At 45.9% G+C, this 21,288-nt stretch overlaps 1 protein-coding gene across 3 annotated transcripts in view; it reads right to left on the bottom strand.

The window, feature by feature from the left end:
• Positions 1-1,028: 1,028 nt before the first annotated feature.
• Positions 1,029-21,288, bottom strand: part of PIP4K2C (phosphatidylinositol-5-phosphate 4-kinase type 2 gamma) — a 310,827-nt gene continuing 290,567 nt past the window's right edge. For all 3 annotated transcript variants that reach the window (XM_085654599.1, XM_085654598.1, XM_085654597.1), the window contains one exon: positions 1,029-2,831. In XM_085654599.1, the coding sequence (XP_085510725.1) occupies positions 2,629-2,831 (203 nt within the window). In that variant the 3' untranslated portion in view covers positions 1,029-2,628. The remainder of the gene's footprint in view (positions 2,832-21,288) is intronic.

Raw genomic sequence — 21,288 nt, forward strand, 5'->3', positions numbered from 1 at the left:
CCATGTAGTAGGTGTGAAGTTTGTTCAATAACCTCTGCAGACCTATTCCAGTCAGATTCATGAGCACTACGTCATCTGTGTATTGCAGCAAAGACATCAGGCAATGCCTAAGGCTTGGTGGAAGAGCATTGGCTGCATCTAGGTGTGAGCTTAGACTGGAAATAAAAATATTGAAAACTGTTGGCGCAAGGAAACACCCTTGCTTCAAGCCCCTCTTGATTTTTATTTTAGACGACAGGCCTTGGTTCAGGCCAAGTTTGACCTTTGCCCAGTCATTCTAATGTAATAGTTGGATGGCATAAAGTAAGTTTGTGTGCATATTCCATCCAATTTTCTCCAGAGATGTTTTCTGTTTATGTGGTCAAAGGCCTCAGAAAAATCTACAAAGCAGGTGTACAACAGTTATTTTTTAGAGAAGCATTTCTCCATAATCATGGAAAGCACGACCAAGTTGTCCTTTCTGTGTGCTAAACTTGGCTCTGAATCCCATTTGGCTAAAAGGGATTACATTTTCTCTTGCAGCCTAGTCTTTCAATTTGGACAACAGTAGACAAGCAAGGTATTTTGAATCTGTGTCCAAAAGGGTGATCATACGATAAAAGTCTGGGGAAGCGTGAACAGCATTTCAATTTTTCTCTAACCTGACAGACTATACCCATAAAGACTGACTAGGCCATGCACAGATAATTGAAACCAGACTAGACTAGACTAGTCAGTTCTCCATAAGCAACCTTGGCTGTAAACATGCTGAGATTGGTTTATGTAGGGAGTGTGGAATTGGTGGGGAGCACACAAAGGCTGTTCTGATAAGGAATGAAAATACCATAATGGAAGTGCTGATGGGTTTGGGTTTTGGAAAACTGATAAAAATGTTTTGGCACTGAAGATACTTTTAAAGGTTATGAGTATATCGGACTATTCCATGTGTCCTATTTTATCACGGTACACTGGTCTCATAACAAGAGCATGCCTTTCAGAGAAATACCATAAAAACAACTTCTTTAAGTAACTCCAATCACCGGTCGGTATACTTTTTAAAACGTTTTTATTTTACAAGTTCCTTTCCCGGTAAATATATTAAATTACTCTTCACAACCGTTACATGTAATAATAAATCCAGAAAAATAATACCTTCATATATAAAATATTAGATTAGTAAAAGTCTAAGGCACTTCCTAACAGAGGAAGGTGAAACCTGTGGAGGAATGTAAGTATCTGAATATTTATTGCACCTGGACAGGCATCACAAACAAATGGCAAATGGTCTACTTTGTAGAAAGGGGAACACTGCAGTTCAAATAGGACAGTGTCTCCTTATAAATTACAGAATGTCACTGTAAAACTCTGCTGTGTGCCAAGTGCTACTTTAAAAAGGAATGACTGTTGCACGAAACAGTATAAAACTTATAAGCAGAAAAGTAACTGGCTGAAGCCGGACTCAAATTGGGGGTGTCAGAGCTCCAAAAGGCAGTTGGGTTAACCAGACCCACAGAACAATAGGCAAATGTATACAATTCAAGTCCTCTGTAGTTCATCACTTGGTGCACGTTTCGACATTTGTATGAGACGTACACAACTTTACAAACCTCCTTTTCTTTAGGCTCATCCTCATCCTACTATAGGTAATTAAAGAGAGGAACAGGGGAACTCTCATCTCCCAAGCTCCTCTCGCATAATCAACCTCTACCATTCTTTCATGACAACAGGGGGATCCAATAACCTTAATTTCTTCCTTGCCTCACAACAGAGCTCACAAGATACGTATGCCTTTCTTTGCGAACTGCAATGGGGTTTACTTACTGCAACTTCCTGTGGAGGTATGCCTTTTCAATATAGAGCACCATAGTGCAGCAAAGCCAGGGATGTAAAAGGAACAGGCCAAGAGGAGGGAGTGACAGACCAATAGGAAAAGGGGATTAAGGGACTTGAGGAGAATGCTGGGATAGACAGTGATGCAGCTGGCTCGTGGGCTGCAAGGACAGAAGAAGTTCAACATGAAAACAGGAAGAAAATTACCTATAGGGAGAATGCTGGATGGTTCAGACTGACCATGAAATGTGGTGAGCATGGAACCTCGGGGAGTAGCAGAGACACAGAACGGGAGGACAAATCCACCAAGCCTGAACGGAACAGAAGGAGTAAGTACAGGCATGGAAAGGGAATAAGACACTGAAAGGATTTCCATTGTTAGACAGTCTTTCAAATGGAGTGGCTCACATGTTGCATCATCTCAGAAGTTATGCTACTGTCTAGGGACACTACTCCAAGGCCCAAACCTGCCAGCACAATATCAGAAATCTACTCCTGAACCCCAGTTATGGTTAGAATCGTACAGTAGTACTAGGAACTCTAACAGACTAAGATCAGATATTCAATTTTGGTTAAAGGAGACTACCGAAATTCAGACAAATGTGAAAAGAACATTCTTTTTAGACAAATGCTTGGCAGCATTTAGTACCATTCTGTAATGGGACAATGCATCATGGAGCAGTGAAGCTACTGCTGCCAACAAGCCTATTCATGTTCTCCTTAAAACAATAGCAAGCCAAAAGGTGAGCAAGTGGAATGAATGCAGTTGTAATTTGCTTCAGTAAAGGCAAACCCTACTCTGTATAAATTAGACAAACACTAGACAAGAGCCACAAGATATTGCTCCACTGAAAAGTGAATACTTTGGATATAAAGATATCGTATAGGGAGCAAACTCAATGTGTAACAATCATGATTTCTACTACACCCCAACATTGCCACTAGGCAAAGATATTGGAGACAAATTCCAGAAAGCGCTTGCCGTACTGCTCCGGGTGCACCGTGGATATCTCGGCGCCAGCCTGAGGGGAAGAGAATAGATGGGAAGTCAGTCAAACACAGAAATTTAGTTTAAATATGGTTTTGCTACTATTAAATCATCCATAACACCATTATTTAAAAACATTTTGGTAATTACGGCGCTTATACTTTCCCACCTGCTTTCACTAGGAGTTTGACAGCCCTTTGGCCTATTATATGAACACAAAGATTAATAAAATCATCCAAACATGGAAAAAACATGTAATTATGAACAAGAATGCATCACACAACAATGTTATATACTCAAATAATCAGCCACAGCATGTACAGTGTTTGATGTGAATGGAAAGCAGTGACAAACCTCTACACATCCTGTCTACAGGGCTGTTGATTTCGCCCTCCATATTATTTTGCAGGCATAGGTTAACAGTCCATGTCTACCCAGATGCCAATGAGTGGTTCTCTTGAGAAAATATAGCTTGGTTATGCAAGTCAGTAATGGAGGCTAGCTGTGTAGATTTTTAAATTTCATAATCCTTTGAATACTCCATCTGCTGATATAGAGGGATCCATGATACATACATCCACAACCCTGCAACAGTAACCAAATGTTTCAGCCTAACAAAACGCTCTACTATGCAAAAAGGACAAGTTACTTACCTTCGGTAATGCCTTATCTGTAGAGACATGATCTAGCGCAGACTCCTTACCTTTGAATTTGTGTGTCAGAAAAGTGTCAGACTGAATCCGGAAGATTTTACTGCGAGCAATACCCCTGCGCGCCATTAGGGGGCGTCGGTCCCTCCTCATGATGTTGTCGGCATCACCCGCACTGGAAGTGATATCGGCGTCACCTATAAAGGAACCACCTCGGTGTGCTGACGTCAGTTACTTTTCGCAACTTTCCACGCTATAAACGCAGAGCCATGAAGAGTGACAACATTGGTGTGTTTTTAAGAAACTAGGGCCCTGAAAGGGAACAGTCCTGATCCTAGAAACGTGTCCACTCGCTGGGAGAATGGGTGGATCGGTAAGGTAAGGAATCTGCGGCTATACCCTGTCTTCCAGATAAGGCGTTACTGAAGGTTAGTAACTCGTCCATCTGATAGAGACATCTAGCTGCAGTTCCTTACCTCTGAATAGATACCCAAGCAGGATATTTACACTACAAGGTCCTACAGGACTGACCAACCAAAATAGCCGTCCTTGCGGACTTGACTATCCAGGCAGTAGTGTTTGGTGAACGTGTGCAGGGATGCCACTGTTGCTTCCCGACAGATGTCCAGGACTGGGACTCCAGGATACAAAGCATTAGTAACAGCCTAAGCTCTGGTGGAATGAGCCCTTAAGCATTCAGGAGGCTGCTTCTTGGCCAGAGTATATCAAATTTTGATGCAGAAGATGACCCACCGGATGATGGTCCTCTTCTGCATTGCACAACCTTTCTTCGCTTCAAGGTACCCAACGAAGAGCTGGTTGTCCACCCGGAAATTATTTGTGCGGTCAAGGTTTAACAACAATACTCTTTTTGGGTCCAGGCGGTCGAGTCTCTCCTCTTCTTTGGAGGGATACAGAAAAGCATAGAAAGTGGAACCCACATGAAATGGAGTCACCCCTTTTGGAAGGATAGAGGCCCCAGTGCGAAGCACCAATTCGTCAGGGAAGATTGTGAGAAAGGGAGGTTACCACGATGGAGCCTGCAGCTCGCTCACCCTCCTGGAAGAAGTAATTGCCACTAAGAAGGCTGTTTAGATGGTGAGCAGCCAGAGGGGCAATTATGCAGAGGCTTGAAAGGAGAGCACATTAGGAAAGTGGGAACCAAATTAAGGTCCCACTGAGGCATAATGAAAGGTGCAGAAGGGAACATACGTACAAGGCCTTCAGGAATCTAGGTGATTTAAATAGGGAGGGAGGGTTGGTCTGGCAGCCTCAGAAAGGCAGGCAAAGCCGAAAGATGCCCTTTCAAGGTGCCCAAAGCAGAGCCCTGCTAGGCAAGGGACAAAATAAAAAGCAAAATAGCAGAAACCGGGACAATACACATTTCTGAACAATATTTTACAAATTTGTTCCACCAGCAGGCACACACAGTCTTAGAGGAGAGACACCTGTCTGCCAGAACAACACTGCAGACCACGGTAGGTCAAAAGCTATCAACTGCCACCGCTCAATCTTCACACAAGAAGTTGCAAAGTTGACCGGTTCGGGTTGAGAACCTTCTCCTGCTGCTGCTACAGAAGGTCCACCGGAAAGGGCAGCCTGATCGGAGGATCGATGCTCAAGCTGAAAGGTTCGGGATACCAGACTCTCCATGCCCAGTCCAGACCAACAAGGATGACTTGAGCCCGGTCATTCCTGATCTTCAGAACTCTGGGCAGGAATGGTATGGGCGGAAAAGGCATACTGGAGGCCTGAGCTTCACTCAAGACAAAAAGCATCTCAGAGCAAGAGCTGCCTTGAAAACTCCAGCGCACAAAACTGCTGACATTACGCATTCTCTGCATAGGCTAACATATCTAACCAAGGCCCTCCCCACTGTTGAAAGAGACCTTGTGCCACCTCCGGATGGAGATACAATTTGTGATCTGCTAGGATCTACGGCTGAGTATATGCCCTGCTGTTCCAGCCCTGTGCAGAGACACACAGCATCTTGACAAAGAGTCCATGACCCCACTCCGCCCTGTTTGTTGAAGTACCACATGGGGGTGGTGTTGTCCGTGAACACTTGCACTAGCCTTCCTTTGATGGAGGGTAGAAAGGCTTTCAATGCCAATCAGATCGCCTGGAGCTCCAGCATGGTGATGATGAGTGAGGATTCGACCAGAGTCCTCTGATCTCCACCTCTCCATGATGGCCGCCCCATGCAAGGAGTGACTCATCTGTCACTCCTGTGAGGTTTGGTTGGGGAAGGGCGAGGGGTCCGAAAATGACCCAATGGTGGTTTGTCAGCCAGCACTGCAGGTCTTGAGCAGTTCCCTCTGAGATCTGGACCATGTTTGAGAGATTTCCCTGATGCAGTGCCCACTGAAACTTCAGATCCCACTGCAGAGCCCGCATTTGGCATGTGTTACAAGCAGGATTGCAGGAGGCCATGAGGCCAAGCAGCCTCAGAGTAATTCTCACCAAAATCCAGGATAAATAGCCTGAATATCCTGGACTCACCGTTTGGGAGGACAAGCCCGAAACTGCAGTGTATCCAGACTGGCTCCGATGAAAGGGAGCATCTGAGAGGGAGTCAGCTGTGACTTCGGCACCTTGATAGTGAACCGCAGCAAATGCAGAAGCTTCACTGTAGTCTGGAGGTGGGAGACGACTGCCTGGGGTGAGCACGCCTTCAGCTGCCACCAATTCCATCACCTTGGTGAACACCCAAGGGGCGCTGGTAAAGACAATAGGGAGCACGGTGAACTGCAAATGCTTGTGGCCTACCGTAAACCGCAGGTAGCGCCGATGGGCAGGCAGGACGGGAATGTGGAAACAGGCGTCCTGCAAGTCCAACGCTACCATCCAGTCTCTTGGGTCCAGGGCAGAGCCAGAGGGAGCATCATGAATTTTTCCTTTGTGAGGAAGTAGTTGAGGACTTGTAGGTCTAGGATAGGATGAAGGCTTGTGTCCTTTTTCAGTACCAGAAAGTAGAGGAAATAGGAACCACAGCCTACCTCTGGCTCCAGAACCCTTTCTAGGATTCCCTTGGCCAAGAGAGCCATGACTTCTTCCCAGAGTAAAATCAAATGAGCCTCCGTCAGCCAGTCACAGGATGGAGGCATGGAGGGAGGGAAGGTCTCAAAGGGGAGGGGGTCGTTTCGAAGTGGAGGGAGTAGTAGCCCCTATGGACCATCTGGAGGACCCCCTTGTCCGATGTGAAGGCCTTCCAGTGGTGGAGGTGATGGCTGATCCTGCCACCAACTGGACGCCCATGATCTGTTAGGGAAAGACTAGGAGGGCTTGGAGAATGAAGCTAAGCTGCTGAGGGGGCTGGTGGTTTGACCGTACACCTAGCTACCCGACCACTGTGGTCGGAACGAGCTGTCCCCTCATCCACACAGGGACTGTGCAACATGAGCAGCTCGGTGGCTGGTATAGGGTTTGTGCTGTTGAAAATCCCATAGCTACGAAAGAAGCGGAAGGCAGATTGGGTACAGGGGAGGGGGAGCTAAGAGTCCCAAGGACTTGGCAGTAGCTCAGGATTCCGTAAAAAGCTCCAGCGCCGTGTCTGCCTAGTCTCCGAAGTGGCGGGTGTCATCAAAGAGTATGTCCATAAGCGAGGCATGGACATCCCCTGAAAAGTTAGATGTTCTCAGCCACAGTCATGGAAATCTTTCTGCGCAGTGAGTCGGTCATGTCTAAATCACATCGAATCGAGAACTTTGCTGCATCTCTCCTTTCTGATACTGCTTGGGAGAGGATGGCCGGGGCCTCCTCCAGGGCCTGTGGCAGCACTTGAGTCACCATTTCCCACAAAGAGTGGGAATAAGAACCCAATAAGCATGCGGTGCTCACTGACCACAATACAAGGTTGATGGAAGAAAAAATATTTCTTTCCCCAACCATCCAGCCTCTTGGATTCCCTGTCCAGGGGAGCGGCAGGGACGCGCCATGGGAAGTGGGGGCTTGGACCACCAAGCTCTGTGGGGTGGGATGGGTAGTAAGAAAGTTTGGGTTGTCCGGGGCAGGGAGTTGGCGGCAGGCGATAATCCTGTTCACATGATCCCCTGTGCTGGGCTTCGACCAGGTTCCCAGAAGGATGTCTGTGAGGGCTTCGTTAAATAGGAACAAGGGTTCCCGAAGAGGAAGCTCCCACCTGTAGCACCTCTGTCAAAATGTTAGTCTTGACCATCACTGTGGCTTACTGAAGGTCAAGTACATTAGCTGTCCAGCGCACCACCACTGCATAAGATGCACCCAGCTCCGTAGCCATGGTAGGAGGGGAAAGCATGCCAGTGTCTGGGGAGGTTTCCAGACCACTGGCCTCACCCAATTCATCAATACCAGTCCAAGGTTTGGTCGCACTGCTGGTATTCTAAGGGGTCCAGTGACCCCTCCCATTCTTCTGCCAAGCCTGACCTGTCTGAATAAGGCTCAGGGAACAACATAGGACCAATACGCCCCGTCGGAGCAGGAATTGGCGTCGGTCGACGTGGTGCCGGCTCGGTGTAGTCAGGGATCAGAATAGGACTGGTGCCGCCAGAAGCCTCGGCATCTTGCCTGGCGTAGGGGAAGGTCGCATTGGTACTACCGGCGCCAGACCGGCTCTGGGATGGGGGGGGCAACATTGGTGCCGGAAATGCCAGCACGGAACCAGATGGAGCCCCCACTGACCCTGTGGTGTTCAAAGGTGCACTGGCGGGGTCAGGCCGCTCCAAAAATAGCCACATGGCCTCATAAAATTCTCTAAGTAGAGCAAGGGTCGCTCTGGCTCTCGGAAGAGTTGGGAGGCTTATAGCCGACCGAGGCACAGGTTCTGGAGAACAAGACCTTGAACGCCGATGCTTCTCTGTCACGTCAGCAGACGGACGTGGAGAAGTAAAAGCAAGCTTCGACTTCTCATGCATCATATGCCTCTTACCCGAGTGTCCTACGGATCGTGAGTGGGACGAAAAGGACTTATGCTTCTGGAGAAGTCCTGGACCCTTTCTCTCGACCTGGACCGAGACCTCCAAGCAGCTGGGCATGGCATTGCCTGCCAGGCCGCAGCCAGCTTTAAGAACTGCTCCCTCAAATCCTTCAGAGCCATGGCCCGGCAGTTGGAGAACGTTTTGGAGTTATGGTCGTGCTCCAGAAACCACAGGCAAACCAAATGTGGGCTGTCACTGACATGGAGAGGTGACAGGCACCGCACGGTTGAACCCTGAAGTTTTCCTAGAGGACATCACTTCCTACACACCAAGAGTCAACAAAGTCGAAAAGTCCTGTTGAAAAGTGACAGAGGGTAGCTCTCTTCATGCATCAGCGCTAGACTGGTGAAGAAAAAACGAGTTACTTACCTGTACACTATGGTTCTTCAGTATTGATATCTTTCATAGATTCACTTCCTTGCATCTTTCCCGTTGTCATGGTGGGAGTCTCACTGTAAAAGAATAACCATAGCAGTAAAAGAAAAAACTGCATAGAAAACCAATAGGGAAGTATAGAGTTTGGTAGCTTATTATTATGTGGTCTAAATACCAACCAATCAGCTGCCAGCCCTGAGATCACAATCCCCAGCAGGGCCACCATACCTCAGATTTCCAGCCCATAGTGTGAGCCAAGGATATGTCCAGAGATAAAAGTGGTCTATCTGAGAAAACAGGGAGGCGGGCGGGCCGCATGTGAATCTATGCAAGGTATCAATACTGGAGAACCATAGTGTACAGGTAAGTAAATGGAGTTTTTTCTCCAGTGTTGAATCTTTCATAGATTCACATGCTTGTATCCGAATAGACAGCAGTACGTATACCATGTAGCGTTTCCAGGATAGACCTCTTTTCCTAGGGCTCTGCTTCCTATGTACTAAAATATCATGTTGCCTTATACTGACCCAAAAACAAAGGTATGTGTCTCTGTGCATATCACCCTGGTACATGGTACAAGAAATAAAATATCAACAATGCATAAAAAAGTAAATCTAATGGACTAAACAGTCAGAGTAAAGGAATTAACAAACACAACTAGTCTCTTGAATATGTGTATATATGAAAACATACAAATATACAGAAAGAAAGGTACCTTCGTGGAACAGGTGCCGTAGAACTGCTTGCCCCACTGCGGAGTCCGCTTTCCACACTGTGTCCAGACAGTAATGCCTGGTAAACGTGTGTGCATTTGTCCATGTTGCCGCTCTGCAAATGTCCGGGAGCGATACTCCCGTGAACAATGCAGTTGACGTTGCCATTTTTCGTGTCGAATGAGCGCAAACTCTAGCGTGCAATGGCTTTCCTGCCTTTTCATGACAAAGAGATGGCAGAGGCTATCCATCTTGAAATGGTAGATCTTGACAGAGCTAAGCCTTTCCTAGGCCCAGCAAAAGCGACGAGCAGCTGGTCTATTTTCCGAAAGGATTTTGTTTTGTCAATATAAAATTTGAGGCATCTCCTGATGTCCAAAGTGTGTAGAGATGTTTCCGCTGCAGAAGATGGGTTCTTGAAATATGTGGGTAATACAATTGGTTCGTTGAGATAAAACGCCGTAGGGACTTTGGGGATAAATTTAGGGTTTGTCCTGAGAATGACTTTGTCTGACTTGAATTGAAGAATTGGCTCCGAGACAGAGAACGCCTGGATCTCACGGACTCTCCTGGCTGAAGTGAGGGCTAGTAATAAGGCCACTTTCAAAGAGACGAACTGTAACTCAGCTTTGTGAATCGGTTCGAATGGGGGTTTCATGAGATGTGACAAAACTGTATTGAGCTGCCATGGAATGGATAGCTGCTGAATAGGTGGAAACACTCTGAACAGTACTTTTAGGAAATCCTTTATTACCCTCTGCGACCAAAGAGATGGACAATTTAGTGTTCTGCGGTATCTCGATAGCCGCAAGATGTACTTTTATAGATGCATGAGAGAGTCCAGCCTTGGCTAGGTGTAGCAGGTAAGGGAGTATCTTCTCTGGCGAAGAGTGAAAAGGATGCAGATTTTGATGAGAACACTTCCATTTTGCTGTGTAAGTCTTATTGGTAGATATTGCTTGAGAGTTCGATAAGATATCCCGACATTCTTGAGGGATATCTAAGGAATAAAATTCATGCTCATGAGGTTCCAGGCTGACAAGTTCAGTGAGATCAACTGCGGATGAAGACCTCCATGAGAGAAGGGCAAGATCAGATCCTGAATCAATGGGAACTGCACTCTGGGATTCACGGACAGCTGGAGGAGTTCCGAGTACCAGAACTGTCTCGGCCGAGCCGGGGCTATTAGGATTAGATGGCACGGTTCCGATCTCATTTTCCGTAGTATCCTTGGTATGAGAGGGAAAGGGGGACACGCGTGTGCAAGCATCCCCGTCCAACGGAGGTGTAGCGCATTTCCCCAAGACCCCGCTTGAGGGAATCTGCTTGCAAAATGTTTGCATTTTGTGCTGTGTTGATTTGCAAACAGGTCCAAAGTTGGTGTGCTCCATAAACTGAATATACTTAAGAGCTGGATTTGATTTAGTTCCCATTCGTGGCAGATTGAGGCTGACCTGCTTAGGCGGTCTGCCCTCGTGTTGTGTACTCCAGGGACATGTTGAACCTGCAGAGAAATGTTGTGTTGTAACATCCAGTTCCAAATCTCCTGGGCTTGTGCCGAAAGGAGTTTTGATTTTGTGCCCCCTTGCTTCAGTAACTAAAACATTGTCGTCGTACTGTCTGTCCTGACTAGGACTGGTGAGCTTCGGATTCTGGGAGGGAAGACTTGCAGGCCTAGGAAAACGGCCTTTAACTCGAGCAGGTCGATGTGTAATCGGGCCTCTTGATCTGTCCAATGGCCCTGTATTTCCAGTTCCTGCAGGTATGTGCCCCATCCTTGTAATGAGGCGTCTGTCGTCATGACGTAGCTGGGAGATTGGGGTTTGAAAAGCAGACCTTTTGTTAAGTTGCTCCTGATGCCCCACCATGACAGTGCATCTTTGATCTGAGGGTTGATAGTGATTTGATCCTCAAAGGATCCTAGGGCTTGTACCCATTGCTTGTCGAGAAGCTCTTGCAGCGGCCGCATGCGTAGTAGACAATTGGGGACTAAGGGAATGCAGGATGATATCATTCCCAGCAATGATTTGAAGATTCTTACTGAAGTGAACCTTTTTGATTTTAATCGTGCTGTCAGCCCCGTTATTTTTTGCGTGCGCTCTTCCGAGGGGTAAGCTTTTGCTTCCTGAGTTTGTAATTTGGCTCCTAGGAACTGAAGCAACTGCGCTGGAACGAGAGAAGACTTTTCCATGTTGATCCGCAGTCCTAGAACCTGGAACAAATCCATGCAGCAGTCTAGGGATTGCAGTGCGTCCTGGAATGATGCGCCTTTTATGAGCCAGTCATCCAGATACGGATATATCTAGTGGCCTTGCTGTCTCAAGTGCGCCATGACCAGCGCCATGCATTTCGTGAATACCCTCGGCGCGAATCTGAGACCGAAGGGTAACACCTTGAATTGGTAGTGGCGCCCCACCACCGCGAATCGTAGATACTGTCTGTGTTTGATGTGAATCGGAATATGAAAATAGGCATCCAAGAGATCTAACGATGCCATGTAATCTCCTCTGCGCAACATTAGGAGAATCTCTTGTAGCGACAGCATACGAAACAAAATGTTCTTGATATAATATGTTCAGGCCTCTGAGATCCATTACCTGCCTCCATTTGGTGGACTGCTTTTTTCTTGTAAGGAAAAAATGCAAGTAGAATCCTTTCCCTCGCTGTTGTGGTGGAACCTCCTCTATTGCTCCTTTCACAATGAGGGCCAAGATTTCTGCCTTGAGTGCTGAGAGATGTTTTTTTTTCCTGTGAATGGGAGGTCGAGCTGGAGGTGTTTGTATAAACTCCAGGGTGTGGCCTTGGTGTATAATATCCAACACCCATCTGTCCGATGTTATCGACAGCCACTGGTGAGAATAGTGAGAGAGGTAATGGATCTGATTGGGGCGTGACGAGGTGGACGGCGCCTGGATATCGTCACTGTCTCCTTTTGGAGTCCGGTGCCTTTCCCCTTACGGCAGGCTTTCTTCTAGACTGCTGTTGGCAAGAGGTGTTAGAGGAGCAAAACTGCTGGGTGTTGGAGAATTGACGGTACCCCTGTTGGTATTAAGGTTGGTACCTGTTAGATTGAAAGGGGGATCTTTGATGGAACTGGCCTCTTGATCCTCTTCCACGAAAATACTGAAATCTTCCTTGTTGGAGGGAACCTAAGGCTTTTGCGGTGTCTGTGTCCGCTTTTATTCCTTGCAACGCATCATCGATATGTCTTTCGAAAAGGTTTTCCACATCAAAGGACATGTCCACGATTTTCGTCCTGACTTTGGGCCTGAAAGATGTAGCCTTCAGCCACCCTTGTCTTCGAAGCGCTACAGCTCCAGCCATCTGTCTGAATCCTATCGATGAGATGTCCATCGCTATGTCGATGGACTCAGAAGCTGCTCTAGCTCCGTCTTGCAGGATCATTGCCGCCTCTTCTTTTTTGTCTTCAGGAAGATGAGACAAAAGCAGAGCGATGTCCGACCACATCTGTCGGTTACATCGGCTGACAAGGGCCAATGCATTTGTGCCTTTGATAGAAGCTGCTGTCAGCACTGCAAAGCGCTTCCCTGCGCCATCCATCTTTTTGCCCTCCTTGTCCGGAGGAGCTGACAAAGTAGAGGCCGGGTTCTTGGAGCGTCTCTACGCCGCCTGCATAACTACTGATTCAGGTCGTGGATGACGGATCAGGCACGCTGGTGATGTTTCGGGGGCATGATACTTTTTCTCAAACCTAGGAACTGAGGCTGCAATCAAGGCCGGATTTTTAATAATCTTCAGTCCCTCTTCCCAGATGTGGTTGATTATTGGGATTGTCCTTATAGATTTTCTTGAAGTTTCCTTCAAGTCATAGAGGAAACACTAATTTTCCTTTACCGGCAAAGGAAGTACGAACCTCTTGGAAGCTTTCTCCATTAAGTCATGGAAGCCGCCGATGTCTTCCGGCGGTGAGTTTGCCGGTGATGGTAATGGTGAAGGAATAACATATTGATCCCATTCATCGACCGCTGTGTCATCTTGCACTAATTACCCTTCCTCTGGCTGCTCCTCCTGCTCGCTTTCCACAAAGTCATCACTAATCGTTAATATTTTAGGGGTACGCACTTTCTGCACCGGAGGTGGAGTTTGAATCACCGGAGTCTGAACCACCGGCTGTGGTACACTTGTGGTGTTGGATGCAGGGGCATTGGCTTCTGGGAAACTGCAATAGTAGTCGTTAATCATGTGCCTTAAGTCGGAGACTAAAGAGATACGAATGGATATTACGTCTTCCCTGACATTATCATCCTCTTCTTCCTCGTAATTGTAGGCTTGCTGGAAAGACTCATACCTTCTGGAGCCTTGTACTGGGCGATCTTTAAACGACAGTTCTTCCTGAACTTCCTGGCATTCCTCCTCATCTGTCTCCTGGCTTTTAATTTGGAGTTGCGAGGGACTATAAGCCACTCCGTATGGACCTTCATCTTCTGACTACTGTAAATCTAGGAGTTTGGATGGGAGAAGCGGCGAGATCTTGGTCCATGTGGTGAATTCTGTTTTCTTGTCCGTCGACGAGCTCGTTGACTGAGGAAGTCTCTTCATTGAGATGGCCGATCTTGTCATCTGCGATTTGAAATTCGTCGTCGACGAGAGCGACGGTGGCATTAGAATGGCCGTCGACGAGGTTTGTCCACTCGTCGTCGACTGTGTTGTCACCGGTGTCGTCGATGAGCCTGCCATCGACGATGTCATTGTAGATGTTGTCGACGATGCAGTCGTTTTCGAGATGGACGTCGTCGATGACGCGGTCTACGCCTTCTTCAGCGTCGTGACAGAAGATACTTCGGTCTTCAGCGACGGAAGCGACGACGGCGCCTTCGTCTCTGAAGGCTTTTTGAGGGGTGTATGAGGCAAAGAAGAGGACGTTGATTCTTTGACTTTAGATTTTTCCGTTTTCTATTTCTTCACCTCAGCTTTTTCCTCAGACAACTCCCTCTTATGTTTTTTAGAGGAGTGCCCTTTAGATCCTTCATCAGACTCAGAGTCTGAGGTGGTCTTTTTCTGAAGCCATAATAACAAGCGAGCTTCTCTGCCTTCCAGGGTTTTAACCAAGAAGGTGCGAAAGTGTTTGCACTCCTTGGCAGTACAAGCATTCTTTGTGAGGGTTCTCAGAATATAAGCTGGCCTTCCCACATGATTTGCAAGGTCTGAAAAGCATCTTCTTAGAGCTGCCAGACATGGTGAAGAAATAGAGGAAAAACAGTACCTCAATCCAAAGCTGTAGAAAGTTCAAAAGTTCACCAAGTAACCAAAATCTGAGCAGAGCTCAGGGAGACTCCTTCTCACATGACGGCGGTTGGAAAACTGAGGTATGGTGGCTCTGCTGGGGATTATGATCTCAGGGCTGGCAGCTGATTGGTTGGTATTTAGACCACATAATAATGATGATAAGCTACCAAACTCTATACTTCCCTATTGGTTTTCTATGCAGTTTTTTCTTTTACTGCTATGGTTATTCTTTTACCGTGAGACTCCCACCATGACGACGGGGAAGATACAAGAATGTGAATCTATGAAAGATTCAATACTGGAGAAAGAAAAGAACTGACGTCAGCCTATATAGGCGACACGGATGCCACCTACCGGTGCAAACTGGTATTGCTCGAAGAAAAATCTTCCGGGTCCAGTCTGAAGCCTGAGAAATTCAAAGGTAAGGAATCTGCGGCTAGATGTCTATCAGATAGAGATTCTGTTTGTCCCAAGATGAGCCGTCACTACTGCCATGAACATGGAAACGGTTCTCAAATGAAAGAGCAACTGAAACAGTTAATCACAAACCTAATCTAAAAGGAAAAATAGTTAGAGCCCAGATTTTCATCTCCTAGAAGAGACACAACATGTTTAAGTAGTATCAGAAGGAAGAGGAGAAGATAAATGTTTTCAAATCGGCTGAGGTGCTGGTCAAGTGTTGTGCTTTTTTATTTATTGATAGAGTGCGTGTACCGTCCACAGCATGTCGGGACTGGAAGAATCATGGAAAGCCTACAGGAGATAAACTTTTAGTACTGTACAATTTTTATGTGCTTGTCTAATAAAAACTAATTGTACAGGCTATGGATAGCTAATAGGATGTTTGCCTAAAGTTTGGGGCCTAGGTATCTTAAAGATCAGCCACCCACATGGGTCAGTCTGACCCCGCAGAGTTGCATGAGAAGGGGTGAGCTGGCGTGTAATGCATGAACAGTGTCATATTTAGCAAATCTGTCTCAGAGACTGGGTATAAAACGGCTTGTGCATTAGGAAGGGTTTTGAACTGCACCTTTTCCTTGACAGTGTTTAGTGTAGCTTTCTTCTGGTCCCTGATAAATTATCATATTTACTCACCCTTTTGATTTCCTGATCGCAAAGGTTTGTATCTGTTGCACTTAGTTAAAGGTTCAGGAGGACACAATCCATTACATTATTCAATGTTTGAACTGAAAGGTATCGTCCTTCTCTATCATCATCAGTACACATTTCTTGATCATTCTCAGTACACAGAAACAGGACGAGCAGACAGAACGGACCATAACCGCTAATGTGAGATTTTTGTCTATCTGTTCCCCAATGGAGTGAAACTTTGGAGTATGTTTAGGAGGTGCCCCTACCAATGGGGCCTGATAGGTTCCTGTCACCAACATTTAATATAACCTACAGGGAACAGCTATAATACAGTCCACAGACTTATACACAAATTGATAATGAGGGGCTCGCAATACAATAAAAGTCCGACATCCACAGGGAGGCTAGGCAAGGACTCCATATGCCCAGACACCCCTCCCCCAAATAAATAGAACACTATGACCCCTTTGATACCATGCATGTTCATGCCAGCTTCTCCAAACCTCTGGATGAGAATATTGAGGTCAACAGTACTGAATGAGGCATAAAGGTCTCTTAAAATTAAACCAACTGCTTCTTCATCAGTTGACATTCTCAGTTCACCCTTAGCTAGCAAAAGAGAGGTGTTTCCCATAGTGAAAGCTTAGCTGCCAGAGGACAAGGTATTATGAGTCTTCCACGTTAGTCAGAGTTGTCTACCCCTATTATTTTCCAAAATGTTCCCCAAAGGTGGTAGCAGTGTGGTCAAGTAACAATTTTCAGCTATGGCAGTGTCTATGTTTCGGATGAGAGGGACCTGTCCTGTGTAAAGTAATAAATTAAATGATCAGCAGTTCTGTCACCCATGACAGGTGCCACAAATCTGAGAGAACCACTACTGGGCAAAAAAATCATCTGAAGAGTTAGCCTTGCTATTATCCAGACTGATATAAAATCTTTAGATAAGGCATTTTGGAAGTTGCAAAATTATATGGAGGGCTTGAACAGCTTGCTTTCACTGTGGTGAAAGTGTGTCTATTTTTTAAATTGTGATATGTACTTTGGATTTTAGAGATGAAAAACAAGGGAAGGTATCACCGTATAACTGCGAGGTAGTCACTTATTATGAAAATCTTTACGGGTGAAGGCTTTTATGGTCTGGAAGAGACAATTGTTTAATTTCCATATTTTTGTGTTAAGGTAGCTCAATTTGGCCCTAGACAGTGACTTTTTTATATTCCGACAGCTGTGTTTTATAAAGTCCAGCATCAGCGTTGTGTAAAATCCACCATTTCCTTAACACTATGCGAATTTAGAATTCTGCTTTTGGAGCAAGGGGATTCAAATAAGTGATTTCAAACAAAGTGGTATTTAAAGTCTATAAAAGTGGAGAATGCACTGAGAAAAATATTAAGCAAAAACACTTGACACTGTGCTGAATTCTAGGTGGTTATCAAAGACCATGGCTTATAGCAGAACAGACAAATATGCACTTTCCTCACCACCTTCAGACATTTTATGTACTCTGATTGATTTAATCTTTTCAAAAACTTTCTGCTAGAATTTCCTGACTTGCTTTGAACAGTAACTACTCGAGCGACCTGTCAATTTACCCACCAGGCCAGCATCCTCAAATTGGCCTTGTCCACTTGAAGCTGGGCCTGGGCCTGTATTTTACAGATGACCGCGAACGAACGAGGCATTGACACACTTGGAAATTCTTTTTTAGCTCATATAAAACTCTATAGATTTCAAACCCAAGAATTTCTATATTGCAAAACTCTCAGAAGCAAAGTCTGAAGTTTGCTTGTACAGCCAAGAAGGGAGGCAAGGGTATTTCACAATGGCCTCTTTCTGTACCTGCTAAGTATTGTCAGAAATCTGTTAAACAAGATACTTACCTTTGGTAACCCTTTTCTGGTAGACACTCAACATATCCGCAGTTTGTCTCCTTTCAAATACCCTTCAGGTGTCAGAACGGATGTGAAAATATTCAGCACTTTGCTGCGTACCAGAAGATGGTGCCTTGTGGCTCCACTTGGATGCCGTGCCACTCCGGAAATGACATGTGGGGCCTATTTCAGTTTCTGTCAAGACTATCTACGTCCCCAGAAGCAGAGCCCCAAAAGAAAATTGGCAGACCATATGCAGATTTCTAGACTTGAGATCTTATTAATGGACAGAGTCCAATCACAGAACGGGGCTATGGTGAGGAATCTACAGCTAGATTGAGTCTCTACCTGGAAGAATGTTACTAAAGGCAAGTTACTTGTTCTTCTGATACAGACGTCTAAACGGAGACTGCTCACATTTTGAACAGATACCAAAGCAGTACTGAGATTTGGAGGGGGCTCTGTGAATGGACTGGAATCAAAAGTCTTCCAGGAGTGAGCAGGCAAAATGAATAAGTTACTTATCTTCGATAACAATGTATCTGGTAGAGACAGTCTAGCCGCAGATTCCTTAACTTGCGAGTTCTCCCAGGCGTCAGAGTGGATCTGGAAAACGTTCCTCAGCAGTATCTCTGCGCGCAGGGGAGCAGCACGGAATGGTCTGTACGATGTCGGCTCCAGATATGACATCAGTGGAGTCATAGAAGTCCCCTCCGGAGCGTTGACATCAGCTTCTTTTGTGAAACTTTCAGCGCAGAATGTGGAGATACATAGCAGCATGCAGTAGAAACAGTGTGCTAAAAAGAGGAAAAATCTTTACCACAACAATGAAAATAGGGATGGGAAGAAAAAGTATGTTAATACCAACGAAGACCCTTATGGACAAAGGGTAAAAAGCCAATGAGGCATAAGTCATGTGGAACACTGCTCAGAGGCGCATGACAGTACACCAGAGAAATACCTCCTACACACTAAACCAGTGTATACCAGGAGGAAAGGGTGGAACTCCCTCTACCATATACCAAGTGAAAAAAAAGGGAGGTGGGAGAGCTCCATATAAGGTCAGGAGACCAGACGAGTGGAAGTGGAGGACTTAATTACAGCAGAAAGGAAAAAAGGGGAACACTACTACACCCAAGGTCATAGGATCAGGAAGAAAGTGAGCTAAAAACACAAAGAGAAGACCTCATGGTCATTGGCAGAGTGGGGAGGATGAGCAGGGCGTTAAGGAATCTGCGGCTTAACTATGTCTCTACCAGATACATCGTTACTAAAGGTAATTAACTTGTTCATCTGATAGACATCTAGCACCAGATCCCTTAACTGTTGAATAAGATAACATAGCCATATGGATAATAGGTTCAGGAGGACCGGCTGACCGAGATTAAGACCGGCTACCTCTCAGTGGGAAAGGATAAGGAAGAGAGAGCTATCTTCTAAAGATGGTAACAACCACAATAAAAACGTAACCAATTAATATGCACCAAGAGTAAGGAGCATGTTTGCTCAGACATAGTGGTACAAAAGTACAGATGCCTGTTGTAACCCAATTCCAATGAAGATGGGCATGGATCCTATTAAACGAAAAGATAATTGGCCCCATTGGAACATGGGTACATGACCACTAGAAGGAGCAGAGAAGTCTGCAATGGGTAAAATAGAAGACTAAGGTGTCAGACCGACTAACCAGAGGATGGCATCTATCTTAGGTGAAAGCACGTGGCCACAAGAGGAGCCAAAGCAAACCAATAGGTGGAAAGAAGAAACTAAGATATGAAGAAAAAGTGTGATTGGAATCCGTCCAAGAACAACAAAAAAACCTCCAAGAACAGAGTAGAGCCAGAGCACAAGACATTGCCTGCTAGAAGAATCTCAACAGGCACATACTTCCCAGGGGGAAAACATGAAAGGGTGCGCCTGTCCAAAGCACAAACCAAAAACTAGACAACAAGAAGGTATGACAGAGTATTCCAGAATCACCCAACGTAATATCCGGAAGAAAAACTCCCACAAGACTGATGAGGGAAGCAATCCCTCTTGGATGGGCAACCATGGAATATACATATAGAACATAGGTTCATAAAAGGACAGCTCAACAGCCATGAGGCAAGGAGACCAGATTACACGACAGTCGAAAGGCAAGGACAACTGGTCATGCAACGAGCATGAGGGAAGGATAGCAGACTACGCACTGACCGTGGGATGGGGCAGAAGGAAAAGAGGAAAACCTATGTTGTTTTGCAATCGAATGCCAACCAGACTGACCCTGCTGAGCGTCTGCAATGGTGAGGACGGTCAATACCTGGGGTATGCTGTATATTCCCCAACATCAGATGAATTTAGGCCCCTGGCTAGGGGAGGCCTGTACCAGCAGAGGCACAAGGCAGAACTCTCGAATCCCAAGCTTAGGAACAACCAGTCTCCATGAAATTCGCCAATCCTACCTCTAGCCAGGAGTGGTGGCATAGCGCAACACTGATGTGCGCAACTAAATCTACAAGGTGGAAACAGTCAACAGCAAGAAAACATGTTCCCATTGTAACAATCGAAGGATAGAAAGAGAGCAAAAACTGCGTATTATTGATATGCGATAGAAACCCCCCCCCAAGGGGAGATAAGAGGCTGCCAATGGAACTGAACCAGGAAGGAATATGCTACTTACCAGTATGCATCTGTTCTTGGCATGTAGAGCTGCAGATCTGTACACTTTTGCATAGATCGCCATCTGGTGTTGGGCCCGGATGTTTGTAGTTGGTTTTTCTTCTTGGACAGTCTTTGGAAGTCACGAGTTCGGTGACTCCTCCTTCGGTCCGTACTGCGCATGGGCTTCGGCTCCATCCTCAGATTGTTTTTCGCCAGCAGGGAAAAGATGGAGCGTAGTGATAGCAGTAAGAAACCCATGTGTGTTGTATCTAAATAAGATAGACTGGAACGGATACAGGTAGCCGGGGAGGCGGGTGGGCATGTACAGATCTGCAGCTCTACATGCCAAGAACAGATGCATACTGGTAAGTAGCATATTCCGTTCGAGGCATATGAGCTGCAGATTGTACACTTTTGCATAGATTATATAGCAGTACCCAGCCCTAGCGGCGACCACCGGTATCCGTTGCAGCGGTTTGAAATAGTGTCTTTAGTACAGCCTGGCCCACACTAGCTTGTTGCTTGGAATGCACGTCTACACAGTAATGTTTTGTGAAGGTGTGCGGAGTTGACCATGTGGCTGCTTTGCAGATGTCATCTAAGGGTATGTTCCCTAGAAAAGCCATAGAAGCCCCTATCTTTCTTGTAGAGTGGGCTTTAGGTGGAACAGATAATGTTCTTTTTGCTTTGTGATAGCAAATTTGTATGCACTTAACAATCCACCTAGCTATCCCTGATTTAGAGATGGGGTTACCTTTATGCGGTGGAGAGAAGGAGACAAACAATTGTTTGGTCTTCCTGAAAGGTTGCGTTCTTTGTATGTAGTACAACAAAGCCCTTTTAACATCAAGTGTATGTAGAGCCCTTTCCGCAACAGATTGAGGTTGCGAGAAAAAAAACGGTAATTCCACCGATTGATTAAGATGGAAGGGGGAAATGACCTTG

This window comes from Triturus cristatus, chromosome 4_1, assembly GCF_964204655.1.
Source record: "Triturus cristatus chromosome 4_1, aTriCri1.1, whole genome shotgun sequence".
Lineage (NCBI taxonomy): Eukaryota > Metazoa > Chordata > Amphibia > Caudata > Salamandridae > Triturus > Triturus cristatus.